Raw genomic sequence first — 21437 nt, 5'->3', positions numbered from 1 at the left:
ACATTTTTGTTGGATCCTCATTAAGCTTAATCTATGGTCTATTTTATCACGTGAAAAGTGGGAACTTTTTATTGGAATTAAACTAATTTACTTTGAGTTTGGATGCAGGCTGTTGTTACTGGTTACCGAAGCGTGTTAAAAACTTGCATTTCCGCATTTATTGCTTCATACGATGTAATAGTTCTGATACCTTTGTTCTTCTGTGCTTTTTAACTGATTTACAATTCGGTAACATTCCTTTTCTTGTGTTTTTTTTCACAATTTTCTTGCAGTTGGAGGACAGTGCTCGAAATATAGTAGTTGATGTCCTTTGTGAAATTTATCGTGGACAGGTAAAGTTTATTATTTTATCTGACTTCTTTGTGGCTTGTATGAGTTTCATGGCTTTTCCGTGTTGGGGATATATATATATATATATTCATGTTCATGCTCTTATGGATGTTTTCTTTTTATGCTTGGCTTTAAAATTGTTCCAGGAGGCACTTTGTATGCAATTCTGGGACAAGGATAGTTTTGTTGACGGCCCTATCCGGTGCCTCCTATTGTCTTTACAAGAAGAATTTCCTCAACATATTACAAAGTTTGTTCACTTATTATCTGCACTTTGTGAAGGTGCATGGCCTGCCCAATGTGTGTGAGTACTTTTGAGACTTTTTTTTGTCTAGTTCGTGGAGCTCATCTATATGTTCGTCTCTGTATGTTTCCCACTTTGCATTGCTTAGCTGGTTTTGTTTTCCCTCTAGTTTATGCCTCTTAACCATGTTCACGTGTATTGGTCTCAGTTATATCTTGGCACGGGAAATTTTGGGATATCAAGTTTTTTTGATAAATCTTGTGAAAGTCTCAACATTTTCAAAAGGAAAATGTAAAAATTAAAGAAGAAAGGAGTAGGTTTTAGTATGTTTCATTTTTTACAAAATGTAAGTTGAAAGGTAGAACACTTTAAAAAAACTAAAAAGATAAATATAAGCAAAATCATATTCAAATGGAAAATAGAAAATTGAAAATGTTTTGGAAATGCAACGTTGATTTTGCAATAATATTGTAACACTTTTTAAAATGTTGCTATTTTGAAAATATTACAAACTTTTCCTTTCCAATTGTCTTTTGTTGAACCATGCTAATGTTGCGAATGTTTTAGAATTGTTATGACAGTGCTTTGAACTCCTTTACTAAATATTCATACAGATGTATTTATGACAACTTGGTAGTGAGGTGCTTTCAGTATGTGAATGATTTTGAAATAATTTTGGAATTTAATAAACAAATTAAAAGCTACATTCAAACCTAATCTTTGTTGCATGGATATGGCTGTGGATGTGGGGCAATTTTTATAGGGCTTTCATGTTGAATCATATGTAAGAGGATTCGGTACTCATGGAGTGTCTATGTGACCTCTCTCTCTCTCTCTATATATATACACACACACACGTCTGTGTGTATGTATGTATATGTATATATGTATAATATGGGCATTGAATTCATGTTTATCTTCATTCATTTTGATTACAGCTATCACTATCTATATAAAATGGTCTCTCTAACAGTGGAGTTTGAGATACCGGCTGATTCTACTCCGGAAAAATTCCAGTCCCTTCAGACACAGCACCCAATTCCTGTTCCTCGTATTGAAGGGCTTGTTATTCCTAGTGGAACCTTGGGGCATGTTGTTAAAGTTGTGAATGGCAATGTTGGTTTAATTCGCTGGGAGGTCTGTAATTTCTTGCTCTCACATGAGTCTTTTTGCAACTTCTCATAAGTTACGTCTTCCACACATTTGCCTGCATATGTTGCTGGTCATGTTTATTTTCTTATTTTAGTTGATAGAGTAAGTTGACAACATGTTTTGCATGAATTCTGCTTTTGTTGGAGGGAGTTTTTGATTACTCTCTCTCTCTCTCTCTCCCTCTTTGATTTTTTAATTTCTATGGCTTTTGCTACTTCAATGGAGCGCCATTTTCCATATTTTCTTCCATATGTTCAACATCAGGTACTTGCTTATTGGTGGTGGATAAAGTGATGGTTTGGGATGACCAGATGCTGAGGTTTTCTAAGAATGGTGGACATTATCTGATTTTGCTGGGTGTAAAAAATCTTCTTGTATGCTGCCTTCTTTGGAGCAGACCTGTGTTGACATATGTAAAAGGGTGTATTTTGTACTTTGATATATCTGTGTTATTGTAATTTGTTGCAACAGAAATTTATATTGGTAAAAATGTATCCTCTAGTAATGATATAAATATTTATGAAATTATTTAGGATATAGACACACATATATATGTATGTATGCATGCATACATGCTTATGTACATGTACCTGTAGGACATCCAAACTTAATGTATTCGGCAGTTTCCTTGACTACGTGAGAACTTCCTTTGACAGTTGCCTTAACATGGTATTAGAGTGGAGCAAGGGGTATGTCCCAGATTAGTTTATCTTTCTACATTCATCTTTGACTTTTCCTCCTCATTGTCGTTTTTCTTTGGCTTTCTTTCTCAACTGCCAAAACAAGTTGTTGACTACCACAGTTCAATTATTATTGGCTCTCAAAGAATTAAAAAAATTGTTAATTTTTCTCTTCCTTTTCTTGGTGCATATAGTTCTTGTGTATACTTCGATTTTCTCTTCCTGGTTATTTGAATATGGCTTCTTTCTCTTTCGTGAATCCTTCTTATCTGTCAAATTGTGATTGAGAAGCTTGCTCTTCTGATTTTGTGTCCTACGAAGAGAAGCAGATCATCCCTTTCCTTGTAACCAACCAACTGCATCCAAGACTAAGTAGATTCATAATACCACCAAATGGGGTTTTCTTAAGGGAAGAAACTATAGACTAGGAAACAATGATCTAAGACTAAGTAGATCATTGTTTGAAATTTCATAATTCATTATCTCGGAAAGAATGATATGGGTCAATGCATGTATCACAGCTACACCATCTAACAAGTTCTTAAATGTACATGAGAACTGTGGAATGCTGTTCATCAATGACTGGGCAAAGTTACCTGCTAAAGGCCTACCATGTTAAAGATGAATTTGCTGATCTTAAAATTGAAACTTCAGTATCTGCTAGTGTTTCTTTAATTGAGAAAGTGTGGTAGTGGCTTAAAGTAGATTACACAGCAGCCATTGGAAGTCCTGTGGTTGATGAACATTGTGACAGTTTGAGGTCTTAGTTATGTCTTTCTAACCATGTTTCCAGGTTGTGTTCCTTGTCTCACTATATGGAGCTAAGATTGATGCTAGTATAGTATGAGGTGGTGCACACTATTTTTTCTTCACTGGAAAGAGAAAAAGTCAAAAAATCATCCTCAGCATGATATTTTATTTGCTTCTAGAGTATGATGCTATGTTTGATAGTTTCTGGTCTTTTATATGCCATTTGGATAATTATATCTGGATTGTAATCCATGCAGATTTGATGGTGATGTCTTCTTAATCTTTTGCATCTGAATGTTTTTATTTGATAACTTTCTTACTGGATTAATCTCTATTTCTATTTGTCTTTTTCGCTACAGGTTATGCAGTCTGGAATGTTGGTATTGCTTTTACGGTTGGCTGGTGTATTGCATATGGAAGATTACGAGGAAGCTTTTGCTATCTTGGACCTTCTTTGTCGTTTAGTCTCTTCTAACAAGGTATTACATTATGTGTCCGTACATGTGTATGTGCATGCATGTGTGTGTGTGTGTGTGAACCAATCTTTACCAGTGATCTGAAAGGCTAGTTTTGTCATCTCTCACTCTAGCAGACACATATACACACCCCACAACACAATTGTATAAGGCCATATAATGAAATTAGAAGTTGATGCAGCAGCATATACCGAATTGAACCTTCACTAATGAGCTAAAATGCTAGTCTCTAGGGACAAAATTCTTAAAGGTTGGTTTCATCATGTGGTGCTGTGATAATTTCTAATTTCATCATATGACCTTATTTAATTTTGTTGTCATTAAACTTATCTGTGATCTTAGACTCGCTTTCCCTTTTTATTTCTTTGTTGATCATTATTTGGAAGCTATCCTTTTAATTGTTATTTTCTCTTTCATAAATCCGCTTTAGCTATTTGCCTGTAGTTTTTTCTTTAGCGCATTGTTTATGAAAGAAAGTTTTGTTCATATGAGCCTTTGCAAGGGCATGTTTCCATCGTTTACTGATTACTTATGTTGATAAGGTTTTGGTTTCTTGCCCACAAGGGCTCCCCACACCTGGCCAGGTGGGTCAACTTGTATTTAAACTGAATGACGTTGAGAGTTTGATCCCTGGGATGCGTGTTCCTTTCTGCAAGGCAGGAGCAGCAGGCTCCCTGGTGGGTGAGAGGGTCAGCCGAGGGATTTAAGCTGTTTGGGATGAACCATACGGCTGGGCGTCATTCTCTCTTAGGTGGCTAGGCCCCAACACCGTACGAATGGGTGTGGGAAAGAATGGTGGTGTGGATAGGTCACTAGAATTATGGGTATGGAGGCATGGTTATATGTATGTATTTATGTATGTTTTTCTGATAAGAGTATGTAGGTCTGCGTGTATGTGTGTTCATCAAACACCTGAATGGATGAAAACACCACTTTATGCATATAAAAAAGGTTGACATTTCTCCCTCATCTATCCCAATTATTCTCAACATCTTCTTGGTTTTCCTTGCTTTCCCTATTCTTCTTTCTCATCACATTGTCTGTGCTTCATATTGTATGCATTTTATGCAGATAGTGTTTGTAAGTTGTGCTTCTAATATTTTACATGTTTGTTAAACATTTTCTCTGGATTGACTGGCTTAGTACATTCCTTTTGAATTTATGCTTCTGAATTGGTCTACAGCCTCTGGTAGCCTTGCAAATGCATTCCTTAAGTTTTCTTTTATTATCTGCATGTTACTACTTGTGTTACTGGATGTGTTCTAGGCTGTTGCTGTTGCTTTAATGGAGATAGAAAAGTCTATACCAGTTCAAGCAGCTCATATGGATGGGCATTTGGATAAAAATATTAGGTATGAGAAGTTTAAGGTACACATTTTGCAGTTTGTTCTCTTATTTATAATCACTATAAGCAGTCTTTTTTTTTTTGAACTTTTCAAGGGTTGATCTGGTGAAAATTATCTGCACCATGCTCCACGATCTTGTTTGCAGAGTTAGAAATGTTTCTATTCTGTCATTGTCTATCACAATTATGACAAAGTTGCTAAAGTGGTAAGGTTTACTTGACTTTTTCTATCCTTTTCTGCGTGCCTTATAGTGCCTTGATTTTTCCCTTTTGCTATTTACTTCAGTTCTCATGGTTTTATTTAGTCAATGTTAAGTTGATAGACAGGAATATGTTGTCTTGTATTAAAAAAAGTTAAGAAGAAATAGTGAAGCCCAAGCGGTTGGGTGTTTGTATGGGATACCAGGGATAATCTAGGGCAGCAGGCACTTCAAAATAACATACCAAATATTCCAAATTAAGCTTTAAGTGCTATCCAACTGTGATATTCTCACAACTGCTCCAAAATGTGAAGTTAGATGGTTTGGGTTGATGTGGAGAATTAATATCAAGTCTGTGAAGATGCTTGTAAAACTTTATGTTTTAATTCCATGGTGGTTGGAGACCAAGTGACTCGTGTCTTCTTTGGGCTTATTTCACATTTGGTTACAGTTGTCAATTGTTCGTTCCTTATTCTTAGAAAATTCTCAGGATGAGTTTGATGTTCAGACTAAAAAACATGCATTGTAGGTGGCCACTTGGAAAAAATGGGAGTGGTAGGTTAAATGTTCAACTTAGGCAATCACAGAGTTACCAGTCGAGGAAGCGGGAGTGGGAAGCGAGGCACTTTCAAAAATTTAGGAAGCGGGGAAGCGTGGGACCACTTAGAAGAAAATTCCGAACCGTCTCGGAAGTGACCTAGGAAGCGAACCGGAAGCGAGGGGGGAAGCAAAAAAAAATGGGGAAGCGTGGGGGAAGCGCACTTCCCATAAAAGGGAAGCACACTTCCCAAAAAAGGGGGACGCTTCCCCTCACGCTTCGGAAGCGCGACGTTTCGCGCTTCCCCTTTTACCTAGGCGCTTTCGGTAACTCTGGGCAATCATGATCTTATTTTTAAAATTCTTAAAATTTTGAAGGCACGATTTCATAATAATTTGTTTGAGAAGTAATAAAATTTTATTAAAATCTGAGAAAATTAGAACTACAAGTCTACAAGTGATGAATGATCACCACCTAAGTCACAGGGATTCGGCCAATCGGGTGCCGCACCCGCGTCGACGCAATGCGACGTGGGTGCGGTCAACCGGACCCTGGGTGCGGTCAACGCACCCATGGTCATTTGTGTCCAATTTTGGACAAAAAAAACACGCCCGATGAAAAGGGCTGAGGGGAGGAGGATTAGGGCATTTTTTTTTGCCCTAATCCTCCTAAGTTTTCCTCCTGCCCGAGTTTTCCTCCTGAAGCCGATGATGATCCCGACGCCGACACTCTCCGACGATTCCTTCCGACCTCTCCTCCTCAGGTACTTGCTCTCTCTCTTCTCTCTCACTCGCTCTCTCTCTCTCACTCTCACTCTCACTCGCTCTCCGTCACTCTCACTGCCTCTCTTCTCTCTGTCTCTCTCACTCGCTCTGTCTCTCATTCTTAAATTCTCTTCTCTCTGTCTCTCACTCTCACTGTCTCTCTCACTCGACCTCTGTCTCTCACTCTCACTCGCTCTTCGTCTCTTCTCTCTGTCTCTCTCACTGCCTCTTGAAATGATGAAGAGAGGAGCACATATTGTACCTGTCCCTCTATAAGTGAGAATTTCTCTTCTCAAACCATCAGAAGATAGTGATTGAATTTCAGGTTCCGTCAGTCGGTGCTTGTGACTTCAGAACGATGCACCCAAAGCAGTATGTTGATAAAGTTCTTGATGGAGAAGTCTACGCAGGAAAAATGAGGACACAAATTGTGCAGATGGACCCTGAAATTGGTTAAATACCTTTGTCAATTTCATACAGTAGGAAGAAATGCAGTGCCATGTCGCCCAAAGTGTCGGCTCCTTGACAGGATGTAGAATGCACAGAAACCTAGAATAAGGGAAACAGAAGAACAAACCCCAAACAAACAAATGTAAGTATAAATTATTTTTTTCTTTTGCAGGGAATTTCCACTCCAACCTACCTAGTGAAGCTGACAGATAGCCCCAAAAGACTCAATCCAGATATATTCTGATAGTGTACCTACTAGCATATAGTTTTAACATCAGATCACGACAATACCCTTAAGCATTTGAAAAGAGTAATAAATGTTAAAAAATGTTAACCTTCAGTTTCCTTTTATACATACATTCTTTGTATAGGATGAATAAAATACAAGGATGCAATTGGAATCGGTAAAACCTCCAGGTGGTTTTAAGGAATATGCCCAAAGTGCAGAGGAAAACGTTATACTTCCCTAAAACATCTTAGGCACAAAAGAAAAATACTGCCAATATCCATATCGTGAAGGGCATGTCTGCAATGCCCCTTGATTTTTGGATTATCTGACACTGTGGTTGGAAATATGATGCTCCAGGGGGATACTGTGAACCCATTTTCAATAGCAGGTAAATGGAAAAAAAATTGCGGTGATTATTTCAGGTGTTGGTGTCAAAACAGAATCCATGCATGATGAATGTAATTTAGTTCTTTTCTGCTTATTTGATTGATATTTAGGTTGATTTAATTGTGGTGTTAGTTTTTGTGATGTAGAATAGAATTGTAGATTGTTAATTTGATATATTGCATGCATGATGAATGATATTATGACAATGTTAACTGTTAAAACTTCAAAATTATATATATAATATATATACAATTTTTTACATTTTTGCCCTGCTGCACCCCCGCACCCAAGGTTTTTTAAAGTGCCGCACCCGCACCCACACCCACACCCGCACCCACACCCGCACCCGCACCCATGTGACATAGGTCACCACATGTGAAAATTGGAAAAAATGGGTGCAATAGTACAAATTTTTTCATGGAAAACTATTGCTAGATCCTCTATGCTTGCTGAGCTGGTCCAACCCAGATCCTTGTTTGGCCATTTATTCATGGCACAAGCCAAGATGCCCTTTTGGATGCTGCATGTGTTGAACCTGGACTTGGGTTTTGTCCAAAAGTCTTGCATTTATTTCTAACCGTACAAACGACCAAGAACATACTAGCTTCCATTTCTTACTCCTGACAAGCTGTAGAGGCCCCAACATGTCTCCACTATAAGCATGACATCCGGCCTGGCTGATATGAATAGATTTTGGAAATAAGGGTAGTGTTAGATCATGTGGTCCATGGTTTCTTCATCATTGCACCATAAATAACAATACTAGCATGGTGCAAACCTTTTTTCTTAAGGTTTTCTTATTATTGGCTTTGTCTAAAGACACTAGTTAGCCAAAGGTTTCTTTCAGACTGTCCTAAACTTCAAATAGTTTTCTTCGGTAACCACTCCACTCCTGCATGAATAAGAAGTGTCTTATAGCATGAAGAGGTGGAGAAGCTTCCTGACCGGTCACATCTTCACGAGGAAGATTTGTCTTTATTCATAGGAGTCCAGGGGAACATTATACTCAGCAAGGCCAACCACGTTTTGAAGCTAGCATTCTTGAAATATCTCCTAAATTGGTTGTACTAGCATTCATTAATCTTATAGCAGTCTCAAATAAACATATCTTTGTCTTGACAATATTTGTTGAACAGGCGCTGAGTCAGCCAATGTCTCCAGTCTGTACCACTTGTTTTTCCACAGTTTTATGTTGTGCCTAAGAAGTTTGATGTCCAACAAAGACATGAAACGGTCAAATGTAGGCATCCATCCTTTCTAAATAACAGAACCTGGTTTCCATCTAGTATTCAGCACGAGGACCAAGGATGCTCACCAAATCCATATTTGTCCCTGATTAGCGAGGTCCAGGGCTCTTGCATTGTGGTAGTTTCTCACCACTATTTGGCATGAGTCCATTAATGTACGCTAGCGGGTTTCTTATTCCATGACCATCAAACTCAAGTGGCATGGTGACTTGCTCAGTTGCTTCCGTCTTAATAAGTGTCCATCTCTCTTGTTATGCATGCCTTTCTATATGAAGTTCTACATGAGATTTGTTATCCTCTTTGCTGGCTTCTTGGAGATCTTGAAAATACCAAGGTGAGTAAAAATAGAGCATATGACATGCCTAACCAATATTATATGCCTTACCAGAGACAAATACCTAGACAACCTTGATTTGATCTTTGTCATGACATGGTCCTCCACTTTGTGCCAGATACATTCAGTTTTTGTGTAGTCAGTACAAATCTAGATTGTTGGTAGATTTCCTTGATTACAACAAATGATAGTTTCGACTGCCGATACAGATCAATCTACATTGAAAGTGATCACAAGGCCTAGCTCTAAAATTTTTGAAAAGGCAAATTAGCCAAGTTCTGCTAAATTGTAGTGATACAGCCCAAGGAGTCATACACCAGTGACATATTTTTAAAGAGAGACACACACACCATAGAGGTTGAGGCGTTCTACAAATCTGAGTTGGTTACCCTATTAAACAATGCTGCGAGCACTTCAGAGGAAATGCTGAACAATAGGAGGGACATAGAACAACTTTGCGTCAGCCCTTTTGACAAACCAAATGCATCTCTAGTCTAATAATTTGTTAATAAAATAGTCTCAATGTTTTTGATATTCTACTTTTTCATGTTTTTGAGCGACATACTTAAGAGGTGTTTTTGGTTATACATTATTTATCCCTTCTTTGTTTCTACAGTTGTTTTGTTGTCCTTACAAAATGTGGATTTGACATATTTCTTCATCTTTCTAAGCAATTTTTGTGGTGAATACTCTTGAATGAATTTATTAACTTCCTCAATGTTTTCACTTAATTTTTTTTGTTTTAGACTGAAGTAATATAACATGTTTGGGGACAAAATTTGCCACATTGTAGAAAGTGTGGTATCCGCGAAGTGGGCAAGTGACACTAATTAGTCATGCCTTAGGATGTGACTATCGGGCTGTTCATTTCTGTTTTCAGGTCTTAAATTAACTTGATAGAACTTTATAAATGCAAAAATATGAACATTTACAGAGCATTTTGTACAATATCTGTTAACTCAACATTCATTACAATATCTACTACAAACCAAAATATAGTTCTGGGACAATTACAAGATCTTTCAATACAGAAAACTAGTAGACTAACGGCTCAACTTTAACCTAAGATGCTTTTCTTGGTGCAATATCCCTTAAGCGTCTTTCAAAATATTTGCTACTTCTATCAAAACTTTCACTCTGGAACAATAATAATCAACTAATGAGCTATAATGCTCATTAAGCAACTAATTGTAACTTTAATAATTAGGTTTCTATAGTTTTCCAAAAGAGAGTTGAAAAAGCATTTACGAAAAGACAACATAAAAGATCTTAAATCACTTTTGCAAACTTCATTTGAACAACAAAACCAACTATTCAAAATGTGGTACACATAAAAGACAATAAAACAAATTTTAAAATACTTTGTAAATCACTTAACAAACTCAGGAAACTTGCTTTCAAATGTTGGTAGTTATACAACTTAGTTAATCGATCTTTTAGCAAACAGTTTCTTTTATATCTGATTTACAATCCCATGATGATCCGAAGGGCTGATATATCCCAATTTTATTTGGAACGATATATCCTTTTGTACTTGAAATGAGATGATAATAATAGCATTGGTGGGTTCCACCATTGATGGAATATATGAAAAGGGCCAAAGATTTCACATCCCTTTGAGAAACTCCAATGGGTTGATAACTGATGGGGGGATTCCACCTTTCCGACTGATTATGTAAGGGGGTCACTTGGTTTTCCCAGGATCAAGTCAATTGGGCCAATAAATCTCATTGACAAGCCAAATGAACTGATAGCCTTTATCTAATAAGGGTCGTACCCCACAAGGTTGTCGGGGTTCTATATAGCATCCGACCGGCGGTCCACTTGCATTTATGTGAATGAACATTTTAAATCACAATTATTTCAATTCAATAAAGCAATATTATTTCAGAATCAAAGATTTTCAAATAATTTGTGATGAAACTTTTGTTTATTTTCCAATGTTAAAGCCGATTTTCTGAATAACTTTCCAATAAACTCAAAGAGGGTAATATCAAAACCAAAAGTAACATGTGCATGCAATTAAAAGGATAATTAAATCCATAAGAGCTAGTTAATTACTTTTTGAAACAACTGTGAAAATCCAACAACTTTTTCAAAAAACAATTTAGAAATTCAGTTTTGAAGTAAGTTGTGAGACCATATTTAATAACAATATAACTGTGATTTTGAAAAAATAAGCAATTTTAAAAAATATGAAAGCTGTAATCAATTATTTGAATTACAAGGTTTGCCTTCTAATTACCTAATTAAAGGGAAGATAAACATTAAAAAACAAAAGCTACAAATCACTTAATTCAATTATTTGCAATAACTAATTTATCTAAAACTGTAAGCATCATCACGAGGAACTAGCTCAAGAAAGTTTTACTTAATCCTAATTATCATAACCATAATACTTACAAAATAAATTTAAGGAACCTGACATTAATTTTTGAAACCATAACTATCTACTTATAAAATCAATTTAAGAAAATCTAACTATTAAAACTATAATCAGTTACTTACCTAATAGCTGCAGTCACAGGTCGCCTTGGTGCCTTTGGCTCCTAGCTTTCCAAAGCTTCCTTCCTCTTCTCTTCTTCTAACCCCCGAGGGGTGTTTACTACAGGAGGTAAGATGGCAGGGAGGGTTAGGACAGTTGGGCCATTAGGTAAAATTACAATTCACACCATGCATTATGCCTTATTTACATGTAATAAGCACATATCACTTTATTTGAACCCATTAAAATAGTTAAAAATTCAAATTCCCTAAGAATAAAAAGTATTTTTTTGAGAAAAAAAATTAAAAAGTCAACTCCAAGGTTCTAGTATAAATTTCAAAATTTTATCAAGTCTAAAATCACGGTTGTAAAAAAGCGTATCATAGCCCGTATAGGTCGGGCTCAAAATAAGATACATATCATATAATAAAAAATCATAATTTTTAATAAAAAATCCAAAAATCTCAAAAATAAAAAAACCAGAAAAGTCAAGAAAAATTCAAAAAAATCATTACACATGAAACAATGATGAATTACACAAGATACTACCATAGAATCACATATCAAGCATTTATGATAAGACATCATCTAAGATCAAATAAAGATAATAATGCATGCATATCTCACAAGCAAGGTTGTTAAATGCGATGAGGCGAAGCGAGGCGTTGAGCCTGCGCTGCGCCTCTGTACTGAGGCGTACGCCTCTCACAACTGGTATGGAAGTGAAGCGGTGGGAGGGGAGGCAAGGAGCGGCGGAGGAGCAGTTGGCCGACACGTGGCAGTGGATCCACCGGCACTTGGGGTTAGCACAACCGACGAATCGGGCGGAGGAGGAAGACTTGGGGATGAAGGAGGGGGTTCTGGAGGTTGATGAGGGGCAATTTGGGCATCACAACACGCCTCAGTACCTTGAGCGTGCGCCTCGCCTCTGAGGCGTACGCTTCAGGTACTGAGGCGTACGCCTCTCACAACACTGCTCACAAGAACAATGCTAAATATTACATATCATGCAATTGAGAACATGCCACAAGACTCCTAGTTTCATAAGGAACATCATCAACATTATCTTCTTCTTCTTCTGCTTCTCCTCCTCCTCTTTGTCCTTGTTCATTATCCACATTCAAATCCTTCTCAATATATGTAGGCTCTTCATTATATACCTCCTATGCTCTTTATATGTTGATCCACTGAATGTCCTCTTCATTTAAAACACTTGGTTCTTCTTAAACCCATGCATCCAACACATCAAAAATTTTCAAACTGATGGGGTCAAATTGATCCTTATTCCTCTTTGATGATAGCTTCTCAATTTGCCTAAAAAGATGACATCAAAAATTAAAATTAGTTCGGTTTTATATGACATAAAATAACTTTAAATAAGCACATGAAAATGATAAATAAACTTGATAATTTTATATACTTTTGCCTTAGCCGTAAGTTGTAGTGAACTTTGACTAGGTCATTGAGCCTTTTGTGCTCTAATCTATTTCTTCTTTTTGTATGTATTTGCTCAAAGACGCTTAAGTTTCTTTCTCATCCACATAAATTAAAGTGTTTGTTCGAACAAAGTAGATGATAAGAAAGATAATTGTTTCAAACTTTGTTCGTCACCTACTAGATGTGGCGCACCATGGTGTGCGTGTCGCGATTGTGCCTTTTGTGATGCACACATTGCCAAATGGGAAGCCCATATCGATGACTATGGCATGCGGTAGTGGCACAAGGCAACACAACACGCTCGATAGCATCTTGGCAAGCAAGCATCTGTGAAGTCAGAACGCGAAAGGAGCAACTTCACTCGTGGGTGATGCATCATCGCTTTCCTCCATGCACATTGAGAATTTCCTACCCAAGATCGAAAACTCGCCCACACATTCATATATGAGGAAGACCATATGGTGTGATCGGTTCAACGAAATTCAATACTTTGTTCGGGAGTAGTTTCGGGAATTTGGCTAAGTAAAATTTTATGGTTTCCCGAGTGTTTTTCTGGTTCCTCCTTGTGGGGGAGGATGGGGGGAATTCAGATCCCAAAACACCTATATAGGCAGCCTTTCCCTTGGCTTGCATTGGTATGCCAACCATGCGGTCTTGAAGAGGCAACCCTTATATCTCATGGGTAGCTCATCAGTGTGCATGGGGTGCCCATGAGTATGCAAATTCCCCTTGGGTGTTTAGAGCATGCGCTAGGGCCCACTCTTGCTGCTCAACCTTGCATCCTTTGTGAGGGGCTCAACGAATGCATTTCGAGCAACAATGATTCCTCTTTGCTCGGGAGTTTCACCAAGTCATTCTAGCAACTGGCTTCGGCATGGATCACAAGACCTTTTATACACCGCGATGAGCGGCCCCCCTTGGGGCCCGCTGTATGCCCTATGGGGCTACATATCCCATGACTCGATGCTTGCTCCGTTTGGTGCCTCTTTAGAAGTCGATGCTCTCTATTGCCCGTAATGCTTGTTCGGACGCATTGTTGGTTCTTTGACTCTCGATTGGTTTGGTTGCTTATACGTCAAAGGTATAGGCATTGCTATGTTTCAGACCTGCCGGACTTGACTTTTTTAAAGACTTTCGTTGTGATAAGCGTGCATTGGATATGCATGAGCTCAAATCCGCTTATGCACTCTCTAAATTTTACGTAGCTCATCACCCCAAAGCTTTCATACTTTAATGCGAGTTGCGTGCCGTTCATGGTGCAAAGAGTCAGCTAAACACCCTCTCTGTGATGCGACATGAAGGACAACTTTTTTCTATGATAGAACGACAAAAGCTCTCAAATTTGGAACATCACTCCCAAATCTAGTCCACCATTTGTCTAAAGATACAAACGAAAAGAAAATAAGAGAACAACAATATATACAAACATCATAAATAAATAACAAAATGAATTTGAAATAGACAAAATGAATCATCTGGACGCATCGTGCAACGGTTTCGCTTTGCTGCAGGTCTCCCCATATCATACATTGCATTGTCATAATGTCCGTTTCTTCGTAAATTTTATCTTGGATTCAATGATTCGATGCAATCCAAAATTTTCTTGTTCACTTGTCCAATTTAAATGTAGGAGAGTATCTAAATGCAGGATTCAAGTAGTATGTTGCAACATGAAGACGTTGATGAAGGTATCCGGTCCACCTATGATCAATGATGCTCCATATAGGTTTCTAGAGTTATTTCTTCCCATTCAAATTATCTGTAATGGCCTGTGCATGGTCATATAGAGATAACTCATAACTGATCTGTCTTGGTCTTATAGAGATTACTCATAATTGGTCTATCTTCACTATCAACCAATTTAAACACTTTCACCAAAGGTATCATGATTCTCAACAACTCCACGCAAGAGTCTCAAAATTCACTTCTAAATACAATATCCATAATTTCTCATGGCTTTCTTTTTGTTGCATTGGGATAATCTTTCCACTCATAAGATGAAAATATTTTTTTAATCACAACTCTATTCTTTACTAGACTTTGCACTATAAAAAAGTTCGTAAAAAATCTAGTAACTGCACTACTAATCAACTCAGCCCCATTGATGTACTTTCTCATAAAGCTCAAAATCCATGCATGATTGTAAATAAATATTATATTTTTTTGGCAGCATTTAAATGTTTGTTTTATCTCATTTATATTGCCGATGTTCTCAAGCATGAGGTCTATGTAGTGGGCAATACTTGAGGTCCAAAATAATGTCTCATAATTTTCTGTCAATTCTTTACCTGCTACCCTATAATTTGCTGCATTATCAGTGATAAATTTAACTATATTTTCAAGCAGCACATCTGCTATCTTAGGTGTATTAGACAAATCTATAGATTTCAAAATATAGTTCCTTTTGAGTAATCCTTGTCTTTCGATCAGTCCACCCATCTGACATGCTGCTATATCCAGTTTCTTTCCATGACTACCTCATCTCTTCACAATATGACTTCACTTCATTCACATTAACATATAGAAATTTTTCTGTGAATTCATGATATGAAGACATTTTATATTCAGACCTGGTTGTGGTATCTGTCATAGCCTGAAAATGAAATAAATTTGCCACATTGAAAGGAATGCAAATATCATAAAACCATCTCTCAGTGACGACATTCGCTTGCTTGATGAAATGTTTTGGGGTTATAGTAGTGCGAATGTCGGATTGAGACCGAGGAGCTGTCCTAGGAGGGAAAAAGCTTCTAATAAAGCCTCTAACTCTACCTCTTCTAGAGGACCTCTCTCCTACTCTTTTCTTTCTACTTGCACCACTACTTCTAGCACATTTTTCCTTCATTGCAGAGCTTTCTACTTTTGATGCTATGTCAGGAGCTATAGGATCAAAAGTAGGAAGCTCATCATTTATATCATAGACATTATTCCATGGCTGCACATACCCCATTTCTACTTCATTCATCTCCTTCTCTTGCTTTCTTTTCTCTCAAAATTGTAAGCAACTAGTGGCATTGCCATTTTATGGCCTTCGGTAAATTCTTTGACGTGCATGGAGCAACATTCTGATGTGTCTCGACCAAATGATGCTTCAACCGAGAGGTGCTACCAGAAAAGTATTATGACAAAACTTGCACTCAATTTTCATTCTGTTCTCACTCGTTATTTGAGTGCTTCATTGCCATGTCAGGTCATTTGATGCCATATTCCTCAAAAAAAAAAACTCAATAAGATGCAAAAATACAATTTTTTTAGTCCAACCCACTTCTTTGAGTGGAAAAGGGTGAAAATACACTCTTACTTAATTAAACCACAAAAGCCACTCCCTTGCGGACGGATCGGCCCCCAAATTGCTCTCATGACTCTTAGGGTGTCTGGGTTTTCCTCTAATGACCTCTACACTAATGAGGAACTCGACCTTCAAGAGGTGTTTAAAACACAAAATGTAAAAAATAAAATGTGACCTTTTTTAAAGTGTGCCAAAGGATGCTGTGCAATACACCCTGTATCGAACGATACGGTATGATACAGGCCTATATCATATCGTACGATACACTCTCGTATCAAACAATTACTTTTGGTCTTTGGGAAGCCTTTCTAACCAACGATAAAAGTGTGTATCATATCGAAGTTGGTAATAGTAACAATACATATTCGTACCGTATCGTGCAATGTGGTACGATACAACACAGTCCAGAATTGTGCATCTTTAAATCTTAGGTTTTTCTTTGGTTTTATATTTTTAGGAATTCTACTTTAACATATTATTACTTTTATTAAGAAGTTCAAGAGAAAATTCCGCATTATTTAATTATTACAAATATTTTTCTATTGTGGGCACCTTTTACAACACTTAAGTAGATAAGGACTTCGGTTTGGTTTTTATATAAATTGGTATATTTGAAGTAAAATTAAGGCCTACAATTGGGTAAAATAGGGTGGTATGTTACAACCTCACTTTTTGAGATCCATGCACTTTTGGTCCTCTCGAAACTCCACCTTGTTTATGATGCTGGTCATGACTGGTTCTCTTTCCATGAGTTACTTGTAAAGGATTTCAAAGAAATGTTGAATTCCCTTTACATTTGCTGCATTTATGGTTTAACCTCTCTGTGATTTCATGCTTGTGTGTGTGTCACCTCTTTTGCTTCATACCACCATTAAAACAAATTGATTTATTGGTTACTTTTTCATTACCATAATCACAAACTAAGTTGGCAACTCATAAATCTTGTTTTTGGGAGAATATAGACATGAAAAAATCTTGAAATATTTTAAAAAGCCTAGTTTTCTCAGGAAAATATTGGTATATACAAAAACATAATATAGAAAATACAAAGAAAAGTGTGAATAATATAACAAACTTTATAAGAAGTTTTTTATCAAGTTAATATTGGGTTAAAGCACGATATTAGAACAGGTGATAGTTTGAAAATATTTTGCGTTTCGGTAGGTATCACTTTAAAAAATGTTGTGATAAAATCATGATATGTTCAAAATATTGGTGTATATTTGTGACTGAAGTCACAATGACTTCGAGTATTGAAATTTTAGCCACATTATGTGTGATTTGTCCAATTTGATCAGTTCTCTTCTCTCTGGCACTGTGTTTCTGATTTCCCTTTTATTGTTCACTTTTGTTTTCAATATAAAAGCTTCAGTGTTTACTTTTCTGCAAATTTGGATGAAACATAAAGCACCTGTTTTTATGATGGATTGCCAGATACACATTCACTAAATTTTAACATTTAATCATGTTGTCTTTTTCTTTTGTTAAATTGCTTCTACTCATATTTTAATGCTACTAATGTCTGTTGCTTTGCTATATTGAGCAATATAATTTTTCATAGGATTTAATCATGGCTTGTCATATGCTTCAAGCATTTGATTCTCTTTCCACCTGTGATTTTTGTCATTGCAGTTCTCCCAGTCGAGTTTTAACTGAGATATTTAAAACAAAAATCTTTGAGCTTGGTCTAACTAGCTCATCCAGGTACTACCAATATTTTTATGTTTTCTTCTTTTGTATGATGTTTCTAAATGCTGAATGTAAGTTGATGTCTTGATCAGCTCCTGTTTCTTATATGATGTCACTGTACTTGCATTGTCAAATGGGTGAGCTTAGCTTTATTCTTTAATACAAAGTCAAGAAATATGAGATAGCAACAATATTAGTTCCCTTTGCCTTTCTTGCTTCCTGACATTTTTAATCATTATCTATGCCCAATTTGTTGAACTTTATAGTACTGAAGCTTCTGCAGTTATATGTCGTAGCTAACAAAGAATATATGCTATTTAAAAGGCCATTGTGATCTTTTTTTTTTCCCATTTTTGATGCATCTAATATTCTTTTAGCTGTTCAACCTTTTAATCTACACAAGAAATAGTAATTTCTTGATTCAGTGATGTTTCAGCATCATTAGTGGTTGCATTGTTTTCTACAAGAGCATGTTATGTTATACAACTGAATTTTACTTGAAAGTGTTTTACTTAGAGCTCACTTCTACCCTTTAATGTGTATTCTTTTGATGTGACTTTCATTCTTTCTTGTTTGTCATTGTATTGTTGGGTTTCTTCTATTGGTGAAATGTTCTTTATCTTTGAATGGATAAATTTGAACTGCTGCGATGCTTTTTTTAATTGTTCAAGGAAGGAGATTTTGGCCTTTGTGCTGTTTTACACTGTCTTTTATTGGTAATTGTGTTATCTTGAAAGTATGTTTTTCATTCAGTTTGTCTTTATTTACTAGGATCAGTTTTGTGTTTTTTCATTCAGTTTCTCTTTATTGACTAGGATCAGTTTTGTTACGTATATGCTTCACCTTTATTGCCATAACCATTTTTTTGCTATTATACATTCATAGTCATTGGATCTTGTGACACAAGTCTGTTATCCTACACATTGAAAATTTCATATTCTGGCATCAGTATACGCATTGTACCTTGTTTCACTGCCTGTAATGTTACTAGTTAGTCACTTTGTTTTGCTTAAACTTCAGTGGTTCTATCAAATTTTGTGGTCATTTTATTGGGGATTCTCTGAATATGTTTGATAGGGATCCTCTTCGTTGTTTTTCAAGTGGATATTCTGCTAAACCTTTTTTGTATGTTTAGTGGTATGTGGTTGTTTTCTGGTGGCTCTGCTAAAATTGCGTCAGTTTCGATTGATCAAGTTCAGCAATCTTACCCCTTGATTATTTCAGGTACGTCTTTCTTTTTTTATTTTGAGTCAAATTTGATTGGTATGTCTTAGTGAGTCAATGGTGTTGATGTCTATCATTTAGTCATTTCCAAGGTGTGTTCTTGCACTGTATTGTTACTCAGTTTGGTTTTATGCTGAAATCTGGAAATTTGATACTTTTGTACTTAAAGTTACAATTTCATAGAGGTCCTTTAATTTGGCAGTTCCAATCACTTGTGCATTTAGAGAATGGCAGCCTACATAACTAAACAAATAGATAGTTCTTCGAATCTTCGGATGTTACACTAACTACATGATTTAGGTATATGTTCTCGTAGAGGTTAGCAAATTGGCAAGTGTGTCAGGTTTTCAGTTAATTCAGTTTGATGCTACTGTAGTGTTTGATCAGCTTATTTTTCTCTTTCTTATTTGATGTACTGTCTTTTACTAGATTAGAATAAAGAACGACAACCATAATGCCATTGTGGCAAGCCACATCATTACTAGTTGCTACTTGCTACTGTCTTAAGCTGGTGCCGTCTGACTTGACAGAGGTACTAGAAACTATTTTGTGTAACTGCATTTTATATAGCTCTCCTTGGGACAACTGGCCTGCTTGCCTATTAATGATTCTCTACCTCACTTGACTTGCACTGCAAGTCTCACACCTCAGAAAAATTCACATGGAGCAAAAGAAAAAGAATAAAACAAGGACAGGAAATGAATAGATTACATTTTCATCAAAGAACTAAAATCTGAATGAGAAAAAGATAGGAAAAATTGTGTATTTCGTATACACTGGCACTGTCATTGTTGAAGGAGGTCCATAATAATGTCCACATTCTGTAGCTGACTTGTTTATTTTTTGACTTGTGTATGTTTTAAGCCCTTAAAAGGGCCATACCTGTCCAGTTTTGTAGTAGCCCTTAAAGAGGGTTACACTTGTCTCAGTTTTTGGTCAAATAGAGAGGGGCCCCATAGTTGCCTCGCACTCTCTTTTTCCCTCTTCATTGCTTCGTCTTCTTCTTCTACCTTCTTTTCTTCTTCAACTCTTTATTGCAGGGAAGTACCAGTCTTAATATGGTATAAGAGCATGGATGACTGGTCTAAGGGCTGAGATTGCTAGGTTGAATGTGAAACCAGGTGACATCACCTAATCATGTAACGCCTGACATAGTGTGAACACATTTCAGCTGGATCTTTTTAGGGCTTCAGTCTGGTAAGTATGAAAATATAGTATTTTTCAGATTTTTATCATGGATATTTGATGGAGTGTCAGATTTTCTATTGCATTTTCTGCCCCCCATCTGAAATTCTAGAGGGGTTAAAGCTACATCTATGTTTGGGTTTTCTGTGTTCCAACCTAAAGGGTACGTAGACTTGATCTGGAAGATGGGATTTAAGGTGGTGAGTGAATTTGAAGGAATCTTTTTGAAGTTTAAGGGTATCAGCTGCCTTTAGTGGTGTGTGGATGTTGGAGCTGAAGGCATCTGCCTCTATTACTCAGCATGTGAAATTGGTTTGTGTGTAGGGACATCATTCCCTAATAAAATACTTTGTTGGAAAGGAGGGTTGCCATAGAGAGTCGATGGATCCCTCAAAAGAGAAATCCACGACACTTTCAGGTGAAGGGTCAAGTGGAGCTAAAACCTAAGTGGAGGAGTGTCAACTACGAGTGAAAATTGAAGCTTCAAAATCACTAATGTCAAATGATGAAAAAAACTGAGAAATGGTCTCAATCCATTAAGGTATCTATTGGTGCTCGAAGGAAACTTGGATACATCAATGTGATTGTGAAGAAACTCGATGAAAGTCACCTAACTTAATGAATTGTAAGATTGCAAAAGAAGCATGTGATGCAGTTTTTTATGCTTATTCAAAGAAATCAACATTGCCAAGAAGTGCGATCATATGGGCAAGGTGAGTAGATGTAAGCAAGGATGATGACCATGGTTGCCAGTTGAGGAAGCGGGAGCGGGAAGCGAGGCACTTTCAAAATTTAGGAAGCGGGGAAGCGTGGGACCACTTAGGAGCGATTCGGGAAGTGTCTCGAAAGCGACCTAGGAAGCGTCTCGGAAGCGACCTAGGAAGCGTCTCGGAAGCGAGGGGGAAGCGAAAAAATAAAAATAAAAAATAAAAAATACAAAAAAATTGAAAAAAACAGGGGAAGCGTGGGGGAAGCGAGGGGAAAGCGTGATGGGAAGCGCGC

General features: G+C 36.9%; 1 protein-coding gene across 2 annotated transcripts in view; it reads left to right on the top strand.

Moving 5' to 3' along the window:
* LOC149817870 (nucleoporin (DUF3414)) overlaps positions 1 to 21437 on the top strand; it is a 113450-nt gene that overhangs the window by 22919 nt on the left and 69094 nt on the right. For both annotated transcript variants that reach the window (XM_089985996.1, XM_089985997.1), the window contains 9 exons: positions 109 to 174; positions 273 to 332; positions 477 to 634; positions 1513 to 1711; positions 3516 to 3635; positions 4899 to 4984; positions 5073 to 5183; positions 17970 to 18041; positions 19162 to 19250. In XM_089985996.1, coding sequence (XP_089842122.1) covers positions 109 to 174; positions 273 to 332; positions 477 to 634; positions 1513 to 1711; positions 3516 to 3635; positions 4899 to 4984; positions 5073 to 5183; positions 17970 to 18041; positions 19162 to 19250 — 961 coding nt within the window. The remainder of the gene's footprint in view (positions 1 to 108; positions 175 to 272; positions 333 to 476; positions 635 to 1512; positions 1712 to 3515; positions 3636 to 4898; positions 4985 to 5072; positions 5184 to 17969; positions 18042 to 19161; positions 19251 to 21437) is intronic.

This window comes from Nuphar pumila, chromosome 13 (assembly GCF_984573655.1).
Source record: "Nuphar pumila chromosome 13, dmNupPumi1.hap1.1, whole genome shotgun sequence".
NCBI classification, from domain to species: Eukaryota; Viridiplantae; Streptophyta; class Magnoliopsida; order Nymphaeales; family Nymphaeaceae; genus Nuphar; species Nuphar pumila.
Note: the sequence above shows the minus strand (reverse complement) of the source record. Positions and strands in the feature narration are given on the sequence as shown.